This window comes from Mchenga conophoros, linkage group LG14 (genome assembly GCF_057382185.1).
Source record: "Mchenga conophoros isolate Kocher_MC1m ecotype Shallow Benthic linkage group LG14, M_conophoros_male_GT1.1, whole genome shotgun sequence".
Classification (NCBI taxonomy): Eukaryota; Metazoa; Chordata; class Actinopteri; order Cichliformes; family Cichlidae; genus Mchenga; species Mchenga conophoros.
Genome location: NC_140539.1, coordinates 18,709,639 through 18,730,174, shown reverse-complemented (window position 1 = coordinate 18,730,174; position 20,536 = coordinate 18,709,639). Strand labels below are relative to the sequence as shown.

Sequence of the window (20,536 nt, the reverse complement as noted above, 5' to 3'; positions counted from 1 at the left end):
ATTAAATAGCTAAAGGAGGTCAAATGGCATCATAATATATTAATTAATTAATTTTAGTATTTTAACACCTTAGTACCAACAGAGCATCATTTAAATGCCACAGCCCACATGACCATGTCCATTTGTTTTATATATTACCCACTGATAACATACAAATCACCAAAATTACCCAAATAAATTATCCGAACAACGTTTGCTTTGTAGTTCTGTATAAATATGTGCTTTACCTTGAAAAGAGACCGACAGACATACTCATAAACCATATTCTTCAAGTTGGCTCCTAATGCCGCAATCCTGGCATCAGTATTCTCTTCTTCCTAAAATGTAAAACAAACAAACACACAGACATAAATGAGCTGAAGAAGAAGACACTGGACATTAAAGAGGACAAACTCATGTTACAAAAGGATGTCGTGTCACAAAGTAAGTTTTTATTAATACCAAGCAGGAAAAGTGTCTGTAACTGTATTTTATAATAAATAACTGTGTCCTAGATGTACTACCAAAAGTAGAATAATTGAAAACAGCATTTTTATTTTAGTGTGTTCTTTTTTTCTGTCATATCAGAGGAACCCAATTGTCTCAAGGCTATTCTGGAGTGCATGCGCAGCAATTACACCATGATAATAACACATATAGAGAAAGACACAAAAGAAACAAATGGAAATAGTACAAATAAATAAATAATTAAAAAAAAAAATCCAGATGGACTTATTCTCTGCCCCATCTGTTTTTCTTTCCATGTATGTGTCCTTCTGCCTCTCCTATCTAAATCTCTGCTGTTTTAAACCTTTGCAAAAGCTAATCTAGGCTTCGTAACCTGCTTCCACTCAAGGTGTGTGTGACATTTTTTTTTCTGTTATATAGTTATATTTGAAAAAAAACTCTTTTTTAAAAATATAACACAAGTCTTTCCTGTTTCTTTTCCACGTGGGTATGCTTGTTAAAGTGTGACTGTGTGAATCTATGTATGTAGGCAAACAGAGAAGTGTGTCTGTCAGCCATGAGAGGGCAAAATTCTCTTGTTAGATTTCAGAAGCCATCTGCACTTTGTGACAAATTAAACTTGCTTATTCAACACACAAACCAATGGATGCAAAGATAGAGAGTCCATGAATCAGTGCACTATTCTGACTATACTGCTGACTGTAAGACAACATACACACTCATACGTAGAAACATGTAAGAGTAGTGACCAGCTGCTGCCTGGTGACATTCTTGGATGGCAGCACTGGCTCTAACAACCCACACAGGATTTGGGAGAGTTAGTGTTCAGTCTCTCAACCCACTCTATGTGTGTTGGTGTGTATGTGTGTGCACATGCATGTGTGCACTCTGGTTATCAGACAGTGCTTAGGGCTCAGATGGGAAACAGCAGTGTGATACATGCACGATGTGCTCCAGCTGTACAGGTCAGGCTGAAATACTCGGTTGCAGAAGAACACAAAAATGATCCTTCAAAAAATGTAACAAAGTAAATTAAGCTGAATTTATCAAAACTAAACTGAGCTAGACAAAATATTCTTAAATAACTACAGACACCATATATCTTTTGCAGTCTGCTTCAGTGTAAACATATTGTCTTGCACTCATGCTTGTACTGATGAGCAATAAATGTATTAAAAAAAATAAGCAGTAGCAAAACTGCTTTACTCTGGACATGCCAAAAACAGCAGTTTATATTATTGTGAATAAGTTTGCAAAGCAGTTTTTTTTAAATGTATGAAACACTGGGGGGTCTACCTATCAGATGAACAGTGGATGGATCCCAGAGTCCTCCAGTCTGATTGGTGCCTTTGGGCAAATTACTGAACCCCAAGTTGCCCTCTGATGTGTGTAAATACTACAAAGCGTAGATAAAAGCGCTGTATGAATGTGTGTGTGATTGGGTCAATGAGACTTGCAGTAAGAAAGTGCTTTGAGTGCTCAACTGAGTAGAAATGCATTACATAAGTACCACTTTTTTTTTACCATCAATGTAAATTGAGCTGTGATGGAAATTAAGAAAATTAGACCTTCCCGTATAGTCTCTTTCCCGATAACAGTTTGTAAATGAATTTCTATGTCACAGAACCAGCCTTTCCCAGAAGATCTGTAATGATGCGACGCTTTTTTTTTTTTTTCCATCTTTGAGGGTGCGTGCCTGATCAGAACAATCGAAGAGTTGCTCTGCTCTTAGTGGTTGTTACGTCATTAGACTTGCCCAACAACCGCCTGGGCAACGTATGAGGCTGACTAGTCGAAAGGTAAAAGGCCAACTGAAGAAAGAAGCAGAACTATCTGGTCAGAGCACACAATGCACTGAGCAGAACTGTTATTATATATTGGAAAAAAGTGAACAGGCTTTTATGAAATTTCCTTCTACGTTTCTTCCCAGGCCACTTTGCTAATTTAGAGGTTTAGGCTATCGCTTGAACAGAGCTAGCATTGTGCATAGCTCTGCCCAATAGCTGTGTGCATATATATCTATTGTGTATGAGCAGTTGCCAGGCAACCACAGAGACCCTCTGTTAAAAAAAACTTGTTAATTAGCGAGCAGTTTAGAGGGGTTTTTTTTTTTTTTTTTTTTTTTTTTTTACTGCTGGACAGAGTCGGGCTAGGACAGTTTCCAGTCTCTATGTTAAGCTAAGCTGATGAGCTGTTGGTGATAGTTTCATATTTAGTTGACAGAAAAGAGGAGGTGTCAACTTTCTCACTCAACTCTTTGCCAGAAATTAAATAAATGCATTATCCAAAATGTCCAAAGCTATTCTTTGAAGCTGAACTTATACTATTTCATCCATACACACATGGTCCATCTCCACTGAAACATCAACTACACTAAACTGCCTAAGCATCAATTAGCTGGTATATTAATAAAAAGCCACGGATTGTCCATATATCCAATAATACACAATGCCACGACTGAAAACACATGAACACACACTGAAAACAGTCAACTGTTATTTTAAACAGTTTAATTTTACGCCCTGATTGTGAGACTATTTGGAAGTGTGGGTATTAACCTTTTTTTAATCCGTTGAACTAATTTTTGTTTAGTCACAAGGAGATGTTTTGTTGATGCTGATTTCACCTCAAGAGTTTATTAAACACAATTATTAAAAGTGTCTTAAAACATGAGTGAGTACTGTAAGAGCTGTGAGGAATTTCTTGCTGCATTGTATACATTTTTGTATACATATTTTTTATTTGTTGTATTGTATGTATGTATTATTTATGTATGGTGATCTGCTTGTATTTCTTTTACCGCCAGTGTGGGACAGTACTCCAATTCCATTGTACTATTGTACAAAGTATGACTGTGCAGTAACAATAAAGGGTTAGAGCTAAAGTTAGCTAAAGTTAGAGCTAAAAGTATTTAGTTACCTTCTTGGCCTGAAGAGCTCTTTGGAAGAGGCGCAGAAAAGAGGCGAGGCTGAAGCGGTACATGTTGTTGATCTTTGACAGGTCTGTGATAACAAAATACATCTTGCTAGCACTCTCTGCAAGAGGCAGGTAGGCATCCCGTTCCTAAAGTAAAAGCAAAGAAAAACAGAAAGAGAGAGAGAGAGAGAGAGAGAGAGAGAGAGAGAAAACAATGTCAAAAAGAAATAAGGGACAAAACAAGGAAACAGTGAAAGAAGGACCACATATGTTGTGGAGTTACAACAGATGGATGGATGAAGACAGAAAATTGCACTGACATGCAGAAAACATAACATGCGCAAAAAAGCAATTACAGGTGTTTATTTCAATCAAAATGGAAGAATAGAGGGATAAATTAGGATGGACTCAATGACTTGTAATGAGAAAGGAGCTGTGAGAGAAAAAAGAGGTGCATGGGACCCGGGGAGAAATAATAAAATACACACACACATAAAAAAAAGAAAGAAAAAAGAGTAAAGTGCAAAATCAGTTCTGGTATAACACTGCACCCTAGAGGATGAGTATATAATGCATTTACAATGTGCCTACACTTTTACATATGTGCAGTCCGATGCCTGCAGCATTATATTGCTCATTTTATTACATTTAATATACATTTGGCTTACTTGTTTAGGTACACATTCTGTGAAATTGACAGCATGTTACATCTACCTAAATATCTTGTTTTAATAATTAATTAGCAACTGTTTTACAGGGTCTCAAATCATTTATTGGAAAGTAGAACATATCTCAGCTAGCGAAGCTTTCAGGAGTCATCTGTCAAAGATTAGAAGTTACAGTCTTTTCGATTTTCACTTACAGCCATTTGAACTATGAAGAGTCAGAGTTTGCCTCACAAACATCAAGGTATGACATCCGTGTAGAAGGCCAACATAACTCATACTGTTGATTCCCAAAGTGTTACTCCTTTTAAAACTGAACCCCAAAAATGTATTTAGTATATAGGATTTTCATGGGTTGTGTGTGTGTGTGTGGTTGAAATACCTGGTCCAAGGAAGCCTGCAGCCTATGTGATTCCAGTAGTGACTCCTGGATTAGGGCGCTGCTTGCTTTGGTCTGGTTTAGGCTGTCTATTAGCTCCCTGTTCTCCAGAATATTCCCCTGAGCTGTAGCCAAGGTCTGACAACCAAAAAAGGACAAGTTGCAAAAGATCAGCAGGAAATAAGGAGAAATTTAAATTACATAGAGAGAGTTCAATTGGATAAAATCTTTGATCTGATAAAAGTTGCAAGGAAAAGACAAGTTGTTTGCATCATGTGGGGTTTTTATTTATTTTGTTGTATTTAAGCATTCATTGGGTGTCAAGAGTCTTCCACTAAATCCTGTGGAATCTATTCTCTGAAACCAAGTGATAAAATGTATTCAAATAAATTCAAATACAATAGATGAGAAAGCAGCAGAGCATGGAAATGTCAAGTCAAATATGCTCCTACAATTCAAGAATAATTATATGTCTAGTACCACTGAAGCACTGACATCTTGGTGTGTGTGTGTGTGTGTGTGTGTGTGTGTGTGTGTGTGTGAACAGATTTCCCTTAGACAAAAAAAAAAAGATCATTAGGGTGAATTCCACAATGTCCATCGCTGATGTGTGCACGTTTCTCTGACTGTATACTGTATGCATGAAGCTTTTGTTGAGCTGTTGTATGAAAGTAAAGAAATGAAGGAATCTTCATTGGAATGAAGCACTTGGCCAGGAAGAATTTGATGTTTTGCTCTATACTGTCATTACAATATGTGTAAAATGACATGTCCACACAATGCTCACCCCCTCTTATGGCTACATCTTCTTAAACCAGCAGTCTTTATGAACACACTCTAGCCACTTTATTAGGTACACCACATGGGACAGATTCAACAAGCTGCTGAAACCATTCATCTGAGATTTTGATCCATGTGACGTGACAGCATCAAACAGTTGCTGTAGATTTGATGGTTGCTCATTGAATCTCCTGTTCCACCACATCAACATGCTCTCTTGTAATGTGATCTGGTGACTGTGGAGGCCATTTCAGTACACTGTCATGTTCTAGAAACCAGGATTAGGTGATTTGAGCTTTGTGGTACCACTGTCAAGACATCAGCCACAGCAGCGTGGAGAGTCTGGGACAGAACTGAAACCACATGGGAAGAAGAGTTCCCAATATGCCCCATGTAAGTCGCTATAGTATAACTTGTGGTAAGGAGATTATCAGGGATTCTAACCTGTGGCCGCAAGTAATGCTTATTGGGACTGAGGGCTTCATCTCGAGATATTATCAGTAGCAGCATGGCCTTGAGCAAGCTTGTGGTGTTGAGTAGGTAAAGGGGAGCTACATGCAGACACCCCTGAAAAAGGCAAGTCAGCCTCAGTAAAGTATTGTCAAACCAGGCCAACCTCGTGGTCCTCTCAGTTAATGGCATACAGCTGGAGTTGATGCAAACATCATCTGTCAGAGCCTGCCTGAGATATTCAATGCCAAGACACAGTGGACATCTGTCATGGCCATCCTCCTGGCTTAGAGGGACCAAACATGCCTGCAGGATAGAGTACCTGTGCCAATTTCAATAAATGGTGTAGCAGTGAGGCACAAATCTAACACAAGCAGCAGGTATAATGCTGCCAAATTAGCAATGTTGAAGAAGAGCGATGAGCATTCAGCCTAGTAGTTATTTGAGTTACTGTTGCTTTTATGTCAACTCAAAGCAGACTGCCCATTCTCCTCAATGGATATTTTCAGTTTTTTAAACTATGATGGGATGATGATGATGATGATGATGATGATGATGATGATGATAGAAGGTTTGTTTTCTGTTTTTAGTCTTTATGCAGTTCAAGTAGTTGGACAGAAGGAGGTTTGAATGGGCTTTGGCTGTAGCTATTTAAATTATCTGTGTTGAGAACAAAATGAACACGCTGTGTTGTCAGTAATTGTTGTGTTCATATTTGTCTGCAATGACGAGAATACAGAATAACTGGCCCAGTTACTGATGATTAAGATATCACTAGTTACAGAGGCTAAATCATCAGAAAGCAGCCCCTCCAGTGGATACATTGTATCCAAAGTTTTCCATTTGGTCAGTCAATTTTCACAGATTCATTGAACTAAACTTCAGTACTCAGCAATAACAGCTTCTGGTTATGATGAAGTGCTCCATCAGACATATGCGTCAGCGTTCAGGGGAGGGAAACTGATCGCGACAGCAGCAACTCCTCCTGCTCAGTCTGTACACACCGTTCTATTTTGTCTACCATACCCTCCTCAGGCTTAGTCCTCATCAGTGGGTGGGAGCAAAAACAAGATCTGCAGTGCAGAGAAAACTGAGCATTCACACTGGAAGAAAATGAGGTTTCACCAACATGAAATGAAATGAAAATCATCTCCACATTCAGGTCCGCAGGTATTTGGGCTCTGACATAATTCTGAATTTGCTTCTGCACACCACCAAAGCAGATTTGGTGCGAAGCAATCAACACATGATTTGAATGTAGACTTTTATCTTCTATTCGGGTGATTTTTTTTTCAAATATTACTTCTTTTTTTAGGAAATATTCAATGGCCAAACTAAAATAAATTATAAATATCAGAACAGCTAGGAGGATGTTTTTGCCAACATCCAAATACTATGAACTCAACAACCTATAGCTTTGTACTCCATTATGTACAGGGTGGACCATTTATATGGATACACCGTAATAACATGGGAATGGTTGGTGATATTAAAGTCCTGTTTGTGGCACATTAGTTCATGTGAGGGGGAAAAATCCTCAAGATGGGTGGTGACCATGGTGGCCATTTAGAAGTTGGCCATCTTGGATACAACTTTTGTTTTTTCAATAGGAAGAGGGCCATGTGACACATCAAACTTATTGGTAATGTCACAAGAAAAACAATGGTGTGCTTGGTTTCAACGTAACTTTATTCTTTCATGAGTTATTGACAAGTTTTTCTTTGTTCACAGCGATTGACATGTCGAAGGGGTTAACACATGAGGAGGGGATCAAAGCAAGAGCCCACAGCGTGGCACTCGTCGCATGTCACTGGAGAGTGAAATTAGTCGAACCTTTGGCAGATATTAGCTACTCACAAATGGCACCCTTACAAACTCCAGCTACTGCAGCATCTCAACGAGGATGACCCAGATCGACGCACAGAATTTGCAAAATGGGCAAAACAAAAATTGGAACAGGAACCTCAGTTCACGCAAAAGATTTTGTTCAGTGATGAGGCAAACTTGAATGTGAATGGTGAAGTTAACAAACAAAACCACCGCTATTGGTCTGACACTAACCCACATTGGATGGATCCCTCCAAGACTGTTGGAACAACAAAAGTGATGGTTTGGTGTGGTACATGGGGTACAACGACAGTGGGTCTATTCTTCATCAATGGAAACCTCAAGGCCACTGGATATTTGAAATTTCTACATGATGATGTGTTTCCCTCTTTGTGCACTGAAGCTGGTACGTTCCCTGAGTTTTTCCAGCAAGATGGTGCACCACCACATTATGGGTGCCAGGTCCGAGCATTCCTAGATGAACAGTTTCCTGGAAAGTCGATTGGTCGTCGTGGGCCAGTTGAATGACCCCCAAGGTCTCCTGATCTGACCCCCTTAGACTTTTATCTTTGGGGTCATCTGAAGGCAACACAGAGGTATCGAAACACGGGGGCAAAAATGCTCTGGCCACCGTCACCGCTGTCGTGGACGCCAGGGGTACCGCCTCCGGCCACCTGGTCGTGCGGTCCACCACAGTCAAAAGGTGCGTGAAACCCTGGGACTGCGGCAAGGGACCAACCAGGTCCACATGAACGTGATCGAAATGCCTATCGGGGACACGGAAAGGTTCGAGGGGTGCCTGCGTGTGCCGGTGGATTTTCGAGCGTTGGCATGGGATACAAGCCGCCGCCCATTCTTTCACCGTTTTGCGAAGGTCCGGCCAAACAAACCTGGCGCTGACCAGCTTGACAGAGGCCCGGACACCAGGATGAGAGAGGGCATGCACCGAGTCAAAAACACGACGACGCCATGAAAGGGGAACCACTGGTCGGGGGTGGCCGGTGGAAACGTCGCAAAGCTTCACACACCCCCGTTCTCTGCTAGCCATCGGGGCGGGGGGGCTGGGAGGAGATGTTGGCTGTCCGATTGGCCTCCCTGCTGCTGCAGAGCCTGGGACGGTCTGCTTGCCTCCACCCCGGGGGGAAGGGTAACATCTCTTGGGTCTGGGTTCTGTTTCCCCCTCTGGGGGCGAGGGTACCTGGACCCAGGGCATAGAGTATGTTTGGGGAGTGTGATTGTGTGTACATGTCCATTTATGTCAATCCTTACGTTGGGTGAGTGCTGAGTGTTTGTATATGTGTGCATGAGGGTGGGAATGCATGTTTGTGTCTGTGTGTGCCTGTTTGTCTGTGTCTATATGTGAGGTTGGGTCTTAGACTCCACCTCTCTGGGAACTCCCAGGCCCTTCAAGGCCTATCTCCCCTCACCACACTCCCTGCCGGTGACTGATGCCCTCAGGGTTCGGTGCATTGGTGGTTCTTGGTGTCCGGGGCTGGGCGCTCAGGTATGTACCAGCTCACTCCCGGTGGCTACCTGGCGGGGCCTGGCGGCTGTTGCTCGGTCAGGCCTCCTCCGGGGTGCGGGGGGCCCTCGGGCCTCCAGCCTCTGGGCCTGCGGCTCGGTTCACTCTGGCACAGCTGGCTGCTGGCAGAGCCGGTGGACACACCGATGCAGCCCCCTCTAGCTTTTGCTCGGTGGCTACTGGGTGACGCCTCGTCTGGGGATCCTCAGCCCTTCCCATGAGGGTGGCACGGATGCCCCTCCAGTGGTCCTCCTTGGGCTCTCGCACTCTGGGGCCTCTGGATGTTTTTTTTTTGGGGGGGGTTTTTTGGGCCTCTGGATGTCTGGGGCCTGGATCTCCTCCATGCCTGCTTCATGCCCTGGGGGACGGGGCTATGGCTCTCTACATCCTTTTGCAGACCATTACATGTGGAAACCATTTGAATACAAGCACGCTGATCCACACAGGTGTGCACACGGGTGTTCACTGTTTGTAGACTTAAATTACACCTTTCTTGGCTGCTACTTCAAAGCACATTGTGCACTGTCTGTCCTGCGTGCTGCACAGCAACATTGAATATTTAGTATTTACTGCTGTTTACACTTAGCTAGATTAATGCGATGGTGTTGTGTTTAGTATGTTGCTTTGGTTTTTTTTTTGCTTGTTTTCTATTCTTTTTCTCTCAACAGGTGATCCAGGAGATTTTTTTTCTCCCCCCTTTCTCACTGTCCCTCTCCCCTTCTGTTTTTCTTTTCCTTCCTCTTTCTTTCTCCCTTTCCTATCCCTCACTCATGTCTGTCCCATCTGTAACAACTGAAAATAAAATAAAATAAATAATAAAAACAAAGGTCCATCAAATGGACCAATACGGCAATGCCACGATGATCCATTTGGCAAAATAAATCCATTGGGTATCCTTGTTGGTCTTCAGAGAACAATTCTGATGGCTAAAGAACCAAATGGGACAGACAAAAAAAAAAAAAAAAAAAAAAAGGAAACGTCGCAAAGCAGGTGCGGAGCGCCGTCCCACACAGGGGTGTCCTCCAGCACGTGGCCAGTTTTTGTTGACTGAAGGGCAAGGACGTCCGGGTCAGCATGTTGCTCATGGCAGCGTAGTCCACGCCGACATACACCGGAGAAACCAACACGCGTGAGAGACAGTCAGCGACGTGATTGGACTTACCAGCCACATGCTGAATGTCTGTGGTAAACTCTGAAATGGCCGCCAACTGCCGCTGCTGGCGTGCGCTCCATGGGTCAAAGACCTTGGACATGGCAAACGTCAAAGGTTTGTGGTAGACGTATGCAGTAAAGTTGCGACCCTTGAGGAAAAAACGAAAATGTCGTGTCGCGAGGTGCAGGGCCAGCAACTTCCTGTCGAAAACACTGTACTTGTGTTCGGCATCCCGGAGCGTACGACTGAAAAAGGCGAGCGGTTGCCAGAGACCTGAAACCCGCTGTTCCAACACGGCACCCACTGCCACGTCAGACGCGTCGGTGGTCAACGCGATCTCCGCCGACGGAAATGGGTGGGCCAGCAGGGCGGCGTGGGCCAGAAGGGCGGCGTCAGCCAGCGCAGACTTGGCTGCGGAAAACACCTGGACGCGTTCGGCAGCCAGTCAACGGGATCTTTGTCTGTTTTACCTTTTAAGGCAGCATAGAGCAGGTGGGCAGCTCTGGGAAGAAAGCGGTTGTAAAAATTTATCATCTCCAAGAACTCCTGCAACGCTTTAACCGATGTGGGACGCGGAAAAGCCGAAATGGCCCGGACTCTGTCGGGCAATGGAACCACACCTTCAACGGAAATGCGGTGCCCGAGGAAATCCAGAACAGGCAACCCAAACTGGCACTTGGAAGGGTTGATGATCAGGCCGTGCGCTGCCAAACGCTGGAAAACCTGGCGCAGATGGGACTCGTGCTGGCTCGCTGAGCAGCTGGCCACCAATATCATCCAGGTAAATAAAAACGAACGGCAGCCCGCGCAAAACGGAGTCCATCAGCCGCTGAAAGTGGGCGGCACCTTTCAGGCCAAACAGCATGCGCAAAAACTCGAACAAGCCGAAGGGGGTAATGACAGCGGTTTTAGGAACGTCTTCGGCGCGCACGGGAACCTGGTGATACCCCCGCACCAAGTCAATTTTAGAAAAAAATCGAGGTTCCGGCGAGATTGGCCGAAAAATCCTGAATGTGGGGAATGGGGTAACGGTCATTCTCCGTGGCATTATTTAAACGGCGGAAATCTCCGCATGGCCGCCACCGACCATCCGATTTGGGTTCACCATGTGAAGCGGAGAGGCCAATACACTGTTTGAACGCTGTACAATGCCAAGGCGCTCCATGGCTACAAACTCTTCCCGAGTGATGGACAGTGTCGCAGGGTCGAGGCGGCGCGCACATGCGAACACCGTGGGACCGTGGGAATATAATGCTCCACCCCGTGTTTCGTTACTGTGCTAGAGAAATTAGGGACAGACAGCTATGGAAACTCTAAAAGCAAACGCTGAAAAGCATCCCCGGAGGTCACTACATTAGCCCAAATCAGGGGCTCGGCGGCCCGAGTAAAACAGGGTAGCGAAGAAAACGAGAGAGCATCAATTAAACGTCTGTTAGCAACATCGACAAGCAGTCCATGAGCACACAGAAAATCAGCACCTAAAATAGGTACAGAGCTAGTGGCAGTTTCAGCGCCACAGCTGCAACCGGAGGCGGAGGACCGGCGGCCGCTGATGCATCCAAAGCGGAGTCTGTGTTATCTTCGGCCCGTAGCATGCTCGAGTCAGGGGTCACCGATGTGGAGGTAAGTATGGACAACACAGAGCTCTCAGTTCTCACTCCTTCTTTATTCCTCTCCAACATCAACTGAACACATCGTGCCACAAAACACAGCAACACACTTCCTCAACACTGGGTGTGAGTGGAGCCCTCTAGTGGTCCACCACAACATTACCAATAAGTTTGATGTGTCACATGGCCCTCTTCCTATTGAAAAAACAAAAGTTGTATCCAAGATGGCCGACTTCTAAATGGCCACCATGGTCACCACCCATCTTGAGGAGTTTGCCCCCTCACATATACTAATATGCCGCAAACAGGACTTTAATATCACCAACCATTCCCATGTTATTACGGTGTATCCATATAAATGGCCCACCCTGTAGAATCCTTGTCTATATTTCCCTCACAGTATATGTTAGCATGAGTACCTCCAATAATGATTCTTCCAGCTGAGCCAGCTGTATCTTCTTGTCTTCCTCTTGTTGTAGTAGCCTTGTTTTCTCAGTCTCCAGCTCTGGCTTTTCTTGCTGGATGGTCAAGGCTAGCAACTAACATACAGACACACAAATAAAGAGCCAGTGGGCACACTGTATGGCCACATCAAGTATATATCCCATGTATTTGTGTTATTAACTTTAAAGTTATTATTGGACATGATTATGCTCAATAGGTACATTTTAAATTACTGGCATTGTACATTTTATATGCATTTGTATTTGTGTGCTGGTTGAATGGGTTACCTGTCCCCGCAAGCCTGCCCTAGTTGTTGTGAAGTTGACCTCAGTAACCACTGAGACGGCATCAGGAGGGATGAAGGGACTGGGATTCCGTGTTGCCAGGAAGAGACGGAAGTCCTCATTGTAATCAATAACCTTGTCTCCTATCTGGACCACATATCTAGGACCTGCACATGTGCAAATGTGTCTCTTAACAAGGTACCTTGTTTCACATCAACTTTTAACTTTATCCTACCTTCCGTCCTTTTACTTTTCTCCCTCTACTTTCTTCCCCTTCTGTCGTCTAGATGTCCGCAGTGCAGAACTGTCAATTTTTTTGTCTCAGCACTTTAATCTTTCTTGTTCAACACTACTTTTAAGTGGATAACTTGCCCTTTCACATACTGTCTCTGCCCCCGCTCTTTCCAATTCTGCTTCAAATAGCGAACCGCCTCTCCCTGGATGATTCAGAGCCTTATGAATCACACATCATTTTTACAGGTATGTTTTCAACCTCTGTTTTTTATATATGTGATTGGAATGCAACTAACTAAAAGGAGAAACTAAAGTATTACTGGCTATAGAAGACGCTTCAAAAACCAGTCGTCTATGAATACACGCTGTATTTGGGGGCTTTTTTTTGTCCAATTTTGTAAGACAATTTCAAAGAGTATTCATCCATAAAATGGAATGACCAAAGGACTGCACTGCATGTTTTTTTTCTATGGACAATTTTAATATCCAACAGCTGCAAAGTATTTGAGAAAATTAAGTGGATAAAATAACTACCATTTTGAGATTTTGAGACTATTAATTGGTGATATTTTTACTACATAGAATTCATTAGGCTTAAACTGAAGAAAATGGGTGGATGGATGGATTTTAATATCATATTATGTACATACAGGCTAGTCCTTGTGTAAAATAAGAGATATTTATGTCTAGTGAATGCATGTTTCTCATGTGTGAGATTTGCATAAACCTATGGACACTAAATGAGACAACACCAGGGTTCTACAGCATCTTATTCTCATGCATACAGAAAAAACCCTCAAAACTGAAAAGTCTAATGTGCTCTTTCTCTTTGCTGTTTCTCTTGCCTTTCCAAAAAGGCAAGGAACAAAGACTAGGTAATTCAAGGAAAATCAATAAGTGAGCTCCTACTGAGAAACTACCACACTTTACCTGAAAGGTCCATTTCTGTGATTGTACAAATAATGAGAAGTGACACACGGAAAGCAATTACTTCTTATGTACCACAATGTGATAATGCAGCAAACCTGTTTTCTTTTTTCACTTATTGTTATTTATCCACCGTCTCCTTCGTTCACACTTTTCTTTTTCATGTAATGCTCGCCCACAGTATGCTCATTAATTCTTTCAAATATAACTAACACTCAAAATAATGGACATGGTACAAAGTTTCACAGGCGTTTGTTGAAAAAAAAAGTAAGTCAGGAGCAAGTTATTAATAAGTTATTAATATCACTGACATCAAGACTCACTATCAAAATGTAAGGCTTGAGACACTAATTTGAATCTATTGGCTTTCAATCATTATCTACAGTTTGGTAAAAAATTAAGTACACACTATTTAAATTCTAAGGTTTTATGTATGGGGACATAGTAAAAACAATCTGATCCTTAGCAGGTTTTACAGCTGGCAACATACAAATTTAAACAAACTACAACTGCTTCCACAGGAATTGAGGGGGATCAAGATCTGACGGTACTTTTCTATGTTTGTAAATCCATCCGCTTTGATAAGATCCACAACACCACTGGCTGAAATTCAGCCCCAAACCATGACAGAGCCTCCACCGTGTTTTATAGAGCTGTTACCACTGATTTCTGTCCAGCTCTTGAGTAATTCAGCATAGCTCAGCCTTTTCTCCCCTTTTGCCTTCCTTGAGAATGGCTTCTTAATTGCCACCGTTCCAATGGGACCATTTCTGCTGATGCTTCAGTGAACAGTAGATGAATTGACTGAAGGGCCAGATGCATCTCTGAGGTCCTGTGTCAGGTCTTTGCCGGATACTTTTTTCTATTTCTTGATGACATGACTTTATGATACTGCTCATCTGCTGTAGGCTGTTTTTTTAAAGCCTGCCACTTCATCTTTTGTGACCAGCTTTGTAGTTTCCTCAAATTGTTTAAGGACAAAGTCTACACCATATTGATATATGCCATGTTTTCAGCAAATAGCTCTTCAATAATCACCTTTTTTAGCAGAAAAATATTATTTTTTATGCCTGTAAAACTATTTTATCTTTTCCATTTTTCATAGATTAATTTCATAAAGGCAGACATAGACATTTTATAAAGAAATGTAAACAAATGATGTGTTTTTGCATCAGGCTTCTAATTGGTTCTGTATCAAGTCATCTGTAAACAATTCACAGGACAGTGTTAAGCAACCGAACAAACAAAAAACAATGGTAAGATAGAAGGCCTGAAAATGAGTGGAAAAAAAACATGTCCAAAACTAAAACACTGAAGACCAATTAAAACATATTAGAAGTCTGGCAACTTTGAAGTAAATTATAGAGAAATGAGGGGTGCTTCTGCATTTTGGCTGAGTTCTTTTAACTTTCCCTTTACTGTGACTGTATTGTGGAAAGGTCTTGTCTGAATATAAAATAAAACATGAATAGTCAATGTTTAACCATTTGATTTACTTAATATTTTACAGAGTAAGGCTTTTGAGAGTGAGAAGAAGTACTGTGATGGCCCAATGCACTAGTCAGGATTGGTTAATTAAACTTTGAGGCAATATCCCTCAGAATGGGATTTCACTACGCTGCAGAAAAGTAGCCCCTGGATAGAGATGAGTAGTCAGCAACCTGAGGTTGCTTAAGCCTCTGAATTATGCCCAAAAGAGTTCTTCAGCCCAACTTTGTATGAAATTGGTGTTTGTGCTTGTGAGAATGTGTGAGTACCCTGTGCTATTAGGTCTCTCCTCAGCAGCGGATAGAGCACAGGTTCAACTCCATCCATCTCTTGGATGATAAGGGTTTTTCCAAATCTGACTGCCAGCTCTAGGGATGTCATGAAGTTATTATCCTATAGAGAGAAGCCACACAGACACCCAGTACTAAGAGATTACATTAAATTCTAGAGGTGGATGGTAACACAGTTCTCTCGTGTATCTGGTGGATGGAAGAGTAATTATAGTTGTAGTACGATTACGATTAAAAAAGAAAAAAAAGAAAAAAAATTACAGTTGGAAGATGAATAAATCTTATATTTTCTTTCTAAACAAAGCATTTACATCTAGAGCGTCTAGAGAGTTTTAACAAGTTATTAAGCAAAAACCAACCAATTTAAATACATATACAAAAAATAAATAATTAAATGAGTGTTTTCAGTGTACCTGATGACACTAATGCAGTAATTAATATGTAACAGTTAAGTGATAAGTAATGGACACCAGTGTTACTTAATGTAATCATCATAACTTTTTGCTAAAATCATTACCTGGACCGATCAAAGTATGGTTAAGGCTTGCTTCTAAATGATTAAGATATTCTAGTAAAGAAGAGAAACTTGGATTCATTAGACAAGAAGAAACTGATCAGTCAAGAATGTCTAACGGAAAACTTAGAAAAAGAAGAAAGAACGGGTTAGAATGAGGGTTAACTGAATTAAACAAAGCACATCACCAGTGTGTGCACAGGATTTTGCAAAATCTAACAGATTAATGACCCTCCATTCCACGACACATGTTACTGATTGTGTGTTGTTACCTGCTGGTTGATAACCTCTAATCTGTGCTGTTTGAGATGTGTACATAGCCACTCTGTAGCTCGGGATGATGGGTCGATCAGGAATGGACACGCAACACTCTGAGTCAGAAATGAGGAGAAAGCAGGACATTTCAGCTGACGTTGTTTTAGGATAGTTTTACTTATAAAGCACACAACTCACCTAGAAAATGATGTGCACTGCATGTGTGTATGCATATGGTTTAGCCCCGTCACAGTGCTATCATACTTACCACCTTCCTATATCAGGCACAGGAGTCTTTCTCTCGCCGTCTTTCTTACTCCCTCTCACATACACACCAATGATTACAGTTTGTTTATACAGTGAAAGCTGAAACCAGTGTTTTTGAAATCTCTATCCGGATAGGGTCCACTGTTCTTGTACCAGCTGAAGTGTGCAGCAATATAAAAAGATCTCTAATGCCTTTAGGAAAAAAATGGTTGTGAATGCTCATGAGCCTGACAAATCAGTTCTGAGGCAAATCATCTACAAGTCTTGTACATGGAACCACTGACAATTTGCCCACAAGTAGTTACGGCACATTCAGCGAGAGAGCGGACCATTTGATGTCTCCAAGAACCCCCAAAATTTTATATGATCTATGTCATTTTTGCGAGAGTGTATGCGTACATATACTCCCTAGACACTTTATTGGGTACACCTGTCCATCTGCTCCTTAATGCAAATTTCTAACCACATGGCATGAACTCAATGTGCCATGTCAGAAAAGTCAAATAATCTCAAACTGTCTCATTGTTATGTTTCTTGAACATAACAATGAGTTCACATGACTGAAATGGACTCCACAGTCACCATCCCAGTCCAATAGTGCACGTCTGGGATGTGCGAGATCTATGCCACGAAGAATTAAGACAGTTCTGAAGGCAAAAGGTGTCCAACCTGGTACTCTCTAGGTGTACCTAATAAAGTGACAGCACATCTCTTTCTCACTAGTTTCAAGGCAAACACAAAAGCAAAAGAGAAACAGAGAGACAAAGAAACACTAAATAAATAAACTAGCTATGTAGGAAACAGCTACGAGGATGAATGATGGACTTCTTACCTTCAACTTGAGTGCATTGATCTGGTGGTGGCGATGATAAAAACAACACACAAACACGATACAACCAAATGGAGCACAGACGTATGGCAACAAGGACACAACTTTCGGTACAGCTAGACTTGTTTTATCATGTTAATGCTGGGTTTGTATTGTACTTTAATGTCTTTTTAAATATTTTATACAGTGATGTGAAATAAGCAAGCCAATGCATAAATAGTATTAATAACATCCTTATATAAAGTAGGCAAAAAGAGACTGAAATTAGTGTTTATATTTAGTAAATCCCTGTGTCACGTTGTAGATGCAGATTTGAAATATTAGTCTAACCTGCAGTATAACCAGTGCATTCTCCATTGAGAGATCATCTGATGGCAGCCCTTGACTCTTCCAGATCAACTGTTCACTCTCCGAGCACAGGAATGATCGCAAGTCAAACTCTGAAACAAGCAACAAAAAGGCTTGTGTCTTTATTTGTATTTATTGTCACCATACCTCAGTTTAAATATCACTGAGATAATAATTAGTGCTTTTCATGTACAATTTCAATGCATTTATATTAACGTAAGAGGAGATCAGTTACTGGGGTATTGATTATTGATGTAGTATCATATCATTAAAAAACACAAAGTCACAAAACAGGATTATCAAGTACTGTGATGCTTTCTGAGCCTGGGATTAAAACATAACATCATTATAAATTAAAATTACCATTTATTTAGTTAAATGGCAAACAAGCTCTTCGAGAAGACCCTGGAGCTGTAACGTCTGTATGTTCCATGTTGTAACAGTAGAGTCCGTTATGTTGTGTGTGGGCAGCGGTGTCTGAGTAGGCTGCTTGGGACAGGACTTGCCATATGCTGTTGCTAGTGTGGTAAAAGAACTAGTGATATATTTACTCTGTAGTCCAGAGTGAGCCATCCACGAGTCCAGACACTGTCGTCTACGGTCTTCCGAAGCTGCAGACAGGTAGGTGATGAAGGCTGCCGCAAGCAAGGCTCTAACAGGGAGCGTATCCAACTCATTCTTTATCTCGGACATCTAGGACAAAATACAGGTAGGTGAACAAAGTATAAAAACTAATCACATTAGAGTGACGGGCAGTATCGGGAGAAAAGGCGTGGATGTGAGAAAAGAAGGTGGAGCAAGGAGAGAACTGAAGTTGGTACATTGCTCATATGTTGCTAATATGGCCCAGTGCAAAACATGTTTGGTTTTTGTTTGGTTTTCTTCCTAATGACTCTTTAATACTAAACACAGTTATAAATACCAAATGACCACATAAAGTGTTTAACTAGACGAAAAAATGCTAACCCACAAGTGCAGGACCTGGAACACACTTGCTGTTCTGCACCGATTTTACTGACACAGCTGTAAAGACTTCCAGGTTCATCAGGATTCCTTTGAGGTATTTTAATAGCATGTCAGGGGAACACGGGCGCACCCGCACATCTCTGTAAAATACTTAAACATCAGGCTTAATTGCTAACCCTTTTCCCCACTTATATCCACATCTGAGGTTGCAAGTTTTCATGACCTTGAGATCTCTAGTCTACTGCATTAATACATCCTACTTAAAAACTTGCATCTGTTTCACTTACACTGTAGCTGTGTACACCTGACTCATTGGTTTTCCCTTCCTGAGAAACACTAAAACAGCTTAGAAGTATTGATGTATAATGACCTACAGCTACTGTACAGCGTTGAAGTGAGTGTATGTGTGTACACGTGAAAGTATATGGTAATACGTGAGTGGAGAGCAAACTGGCTCTCTGGTGTAGTCCTTGAGGGAGACGGTGGGACTGAGGGTGTGTGTACGAGCGAGCGTGTCAGGAAGAGATTGAGTGTTTTAATTAAGGTGCAGACAGATGCTGTGGAGAGGAGTAAAAACAGCCAGAAGGGACCCAAGACAGCGGGATCCATCCCCCCTGTCATACACACACACACACCCACGAGCTCTTAGACACTCACGGCTCCTGTTGCTCTTACATGGCAAATGAGCCTCTTTTTGAGTAAATGTGTATAACCTCCCCCACCAATACATATATCATCACAGCCATACATCAAACTACCTGTGCATTCCAGCGTGTGTGTTCTCCGTCCAGTTGTGATATAAGCTGCTGGGCAGCAGTGATCGTGTCCTGAGCTTTTGACACATCGGCCTCCAACTTAGCTGCCTCTGCAGTGTGACACTGAAACCTGCAGAGAAAGTAAGGAGAAAGAAAAGCCAACCGAAAGCAGATGTATTGTAATATTTACCCAAGACGATAAGATGCATTGTAAATATAACAGGTGAGGCTTCCTCTATGACATTTACAGCAGGTAGAGTCATATAGAAAATGAGTGTAGTGAAAGTAGGACATCTTTCAGTTATAAGATGATTGTATTGTATGATTGAACATGGATGAGGAGGAGGAAAACTGAAGACTAAAGAGGACAGAGCGCAGGGAGCTCAGTGACACTAATGTAAAGTGTGAAGTTCGACCCTTTGTTGTGCTCTGATGTCGTAAACACTGATGCTGGTAAATGTCTGCCCATGTTTGTTGCTGTTGTTGTTCATTTTTAGGTGGCTCATCATCGCATCAACAAATCAACAGTTCAAGATTAAAAGAAACTACGACCCTAATCTCAATTTAAGACAACAGCACGCAAAAACCAGAAGCAAAACCCAAACTACACAGTATAGAAGGATTAATTGGTGAAGGAAGGATGCATACTTCTCTTTCAACTCATTGACTTTGGCTCCAACAGTGCTGAGCTGGTCTTCTAGTTTATTCTTCCTACTCTCAGTCTTCCTCAGGTTTCTGGACACATACAACACACGCATTGATTTATTGACTTACTTTATGTATCATTTATTGCATGTGTAGCATCGAGAAACTGAGCGTGAGTTAGAGTTGAGTAGAATTAGATGAAGTCAGTGATCACAAGTTTGTTTAAAATAATACAATCTAGATCAAAATTACTTCACAAAACTTAGCAACTTTTTAATTTTTTTAATCAAGAACTTCAACTTTCTTGTTTTTTGTTTTGTTTAAACATACAGCGTTTTACAGGTTGAAAGCATTTTCGGTCTTTTATAGAGTTGTGTTTGTGTGTTTTCCTACTCCAAAAGTCCAGCCTGTTCTCTTTCCAGTGGCTCTATCCTCTCTAGGACGCGGGAGTATTGGACATTGGCTTTGACCCAGGCAGCCAGAGGAGCAGCTGCTGCACTTGCACGCTTTGCATTCTGAATGAAACAACAGTAGCATTACA

The 20,536-nt window shown here is 41.8% G+C and overlaps 1 protein-coding gene across 5 annotated transcripts in view; it reads right to left on the bottom strand.

Annotated features, from left to right (window-relative positions):
- dync2h1 (dynein cytoplasmic 2 heavy chain 1) overlaps nucleotides 1–20,536 on the bottom strand; it is a 203,464-nt gene that overhangs the window by 47,843 nt on the left and 135,085 nt on the right. For 4 of the 5 annotated variants that reach the window (XM_085245678.1, XM_085245677.1, XM_085245676.1 and 1 more), the window contains exons 64-76: nucleotides 20,389–20,510; nucleotides 19,999–20,085; nucleotides 19,354–19,480; nucleotides 18,181–18,322; nucleotides 17,612–17,721; nucleotides 17,285–17,305; nucleotides 16,203–16,301; nucleotides 15,396–15,519; nucleotides 12,481–12,644; nucleotides 12,169–12,288; nucleotides 4,411–4,545; nucleotides 3,367–3,510; nucleotides 228–317 (exon numbers count right to left, since the gene is read on the bottom strand). In XM_085245678.1, coding sequence (XP_085101804.1) covers nucleotides 228–317; nucleotides 3,367–3,510; nucleotides 4,411–4,545; nucleotides 12,169–12,288; nucleotides 12,481–12,644; nucleotides 15,396–15,519; nucleotides 16,203–16,301; nucleotides 17,285–17,305; nucleotides 17,612–17,721; nucleotides 18,181–18,322; nucleotides 19,354–19,480; nucleotides 19,999–20,085; nucleotides 20,389–20,510 — 1,485 coding nt within the window. The remainder of the gene's footprint in view (nucleotides 1–227; nucleotides 318–3,366; nucleotides 3,511–4,410; nucleotides 4,546–12,168; nucleotides 12,289–12,480; nucleotides 12,645–15,395; nucleotides 15,520–16,202; nucleotides 16,302–17,284; nucleotides 17,306–17,611; nucleotides 17,722–18,180; nucleotides 18,323–19,353; nucleotides 19,481–19,998; nucleotides 20,086–20,388; nucleotides 20,511–20,536) is intronic. The other variant, XM_085245680.1, reaches the window with a different exon arrangement.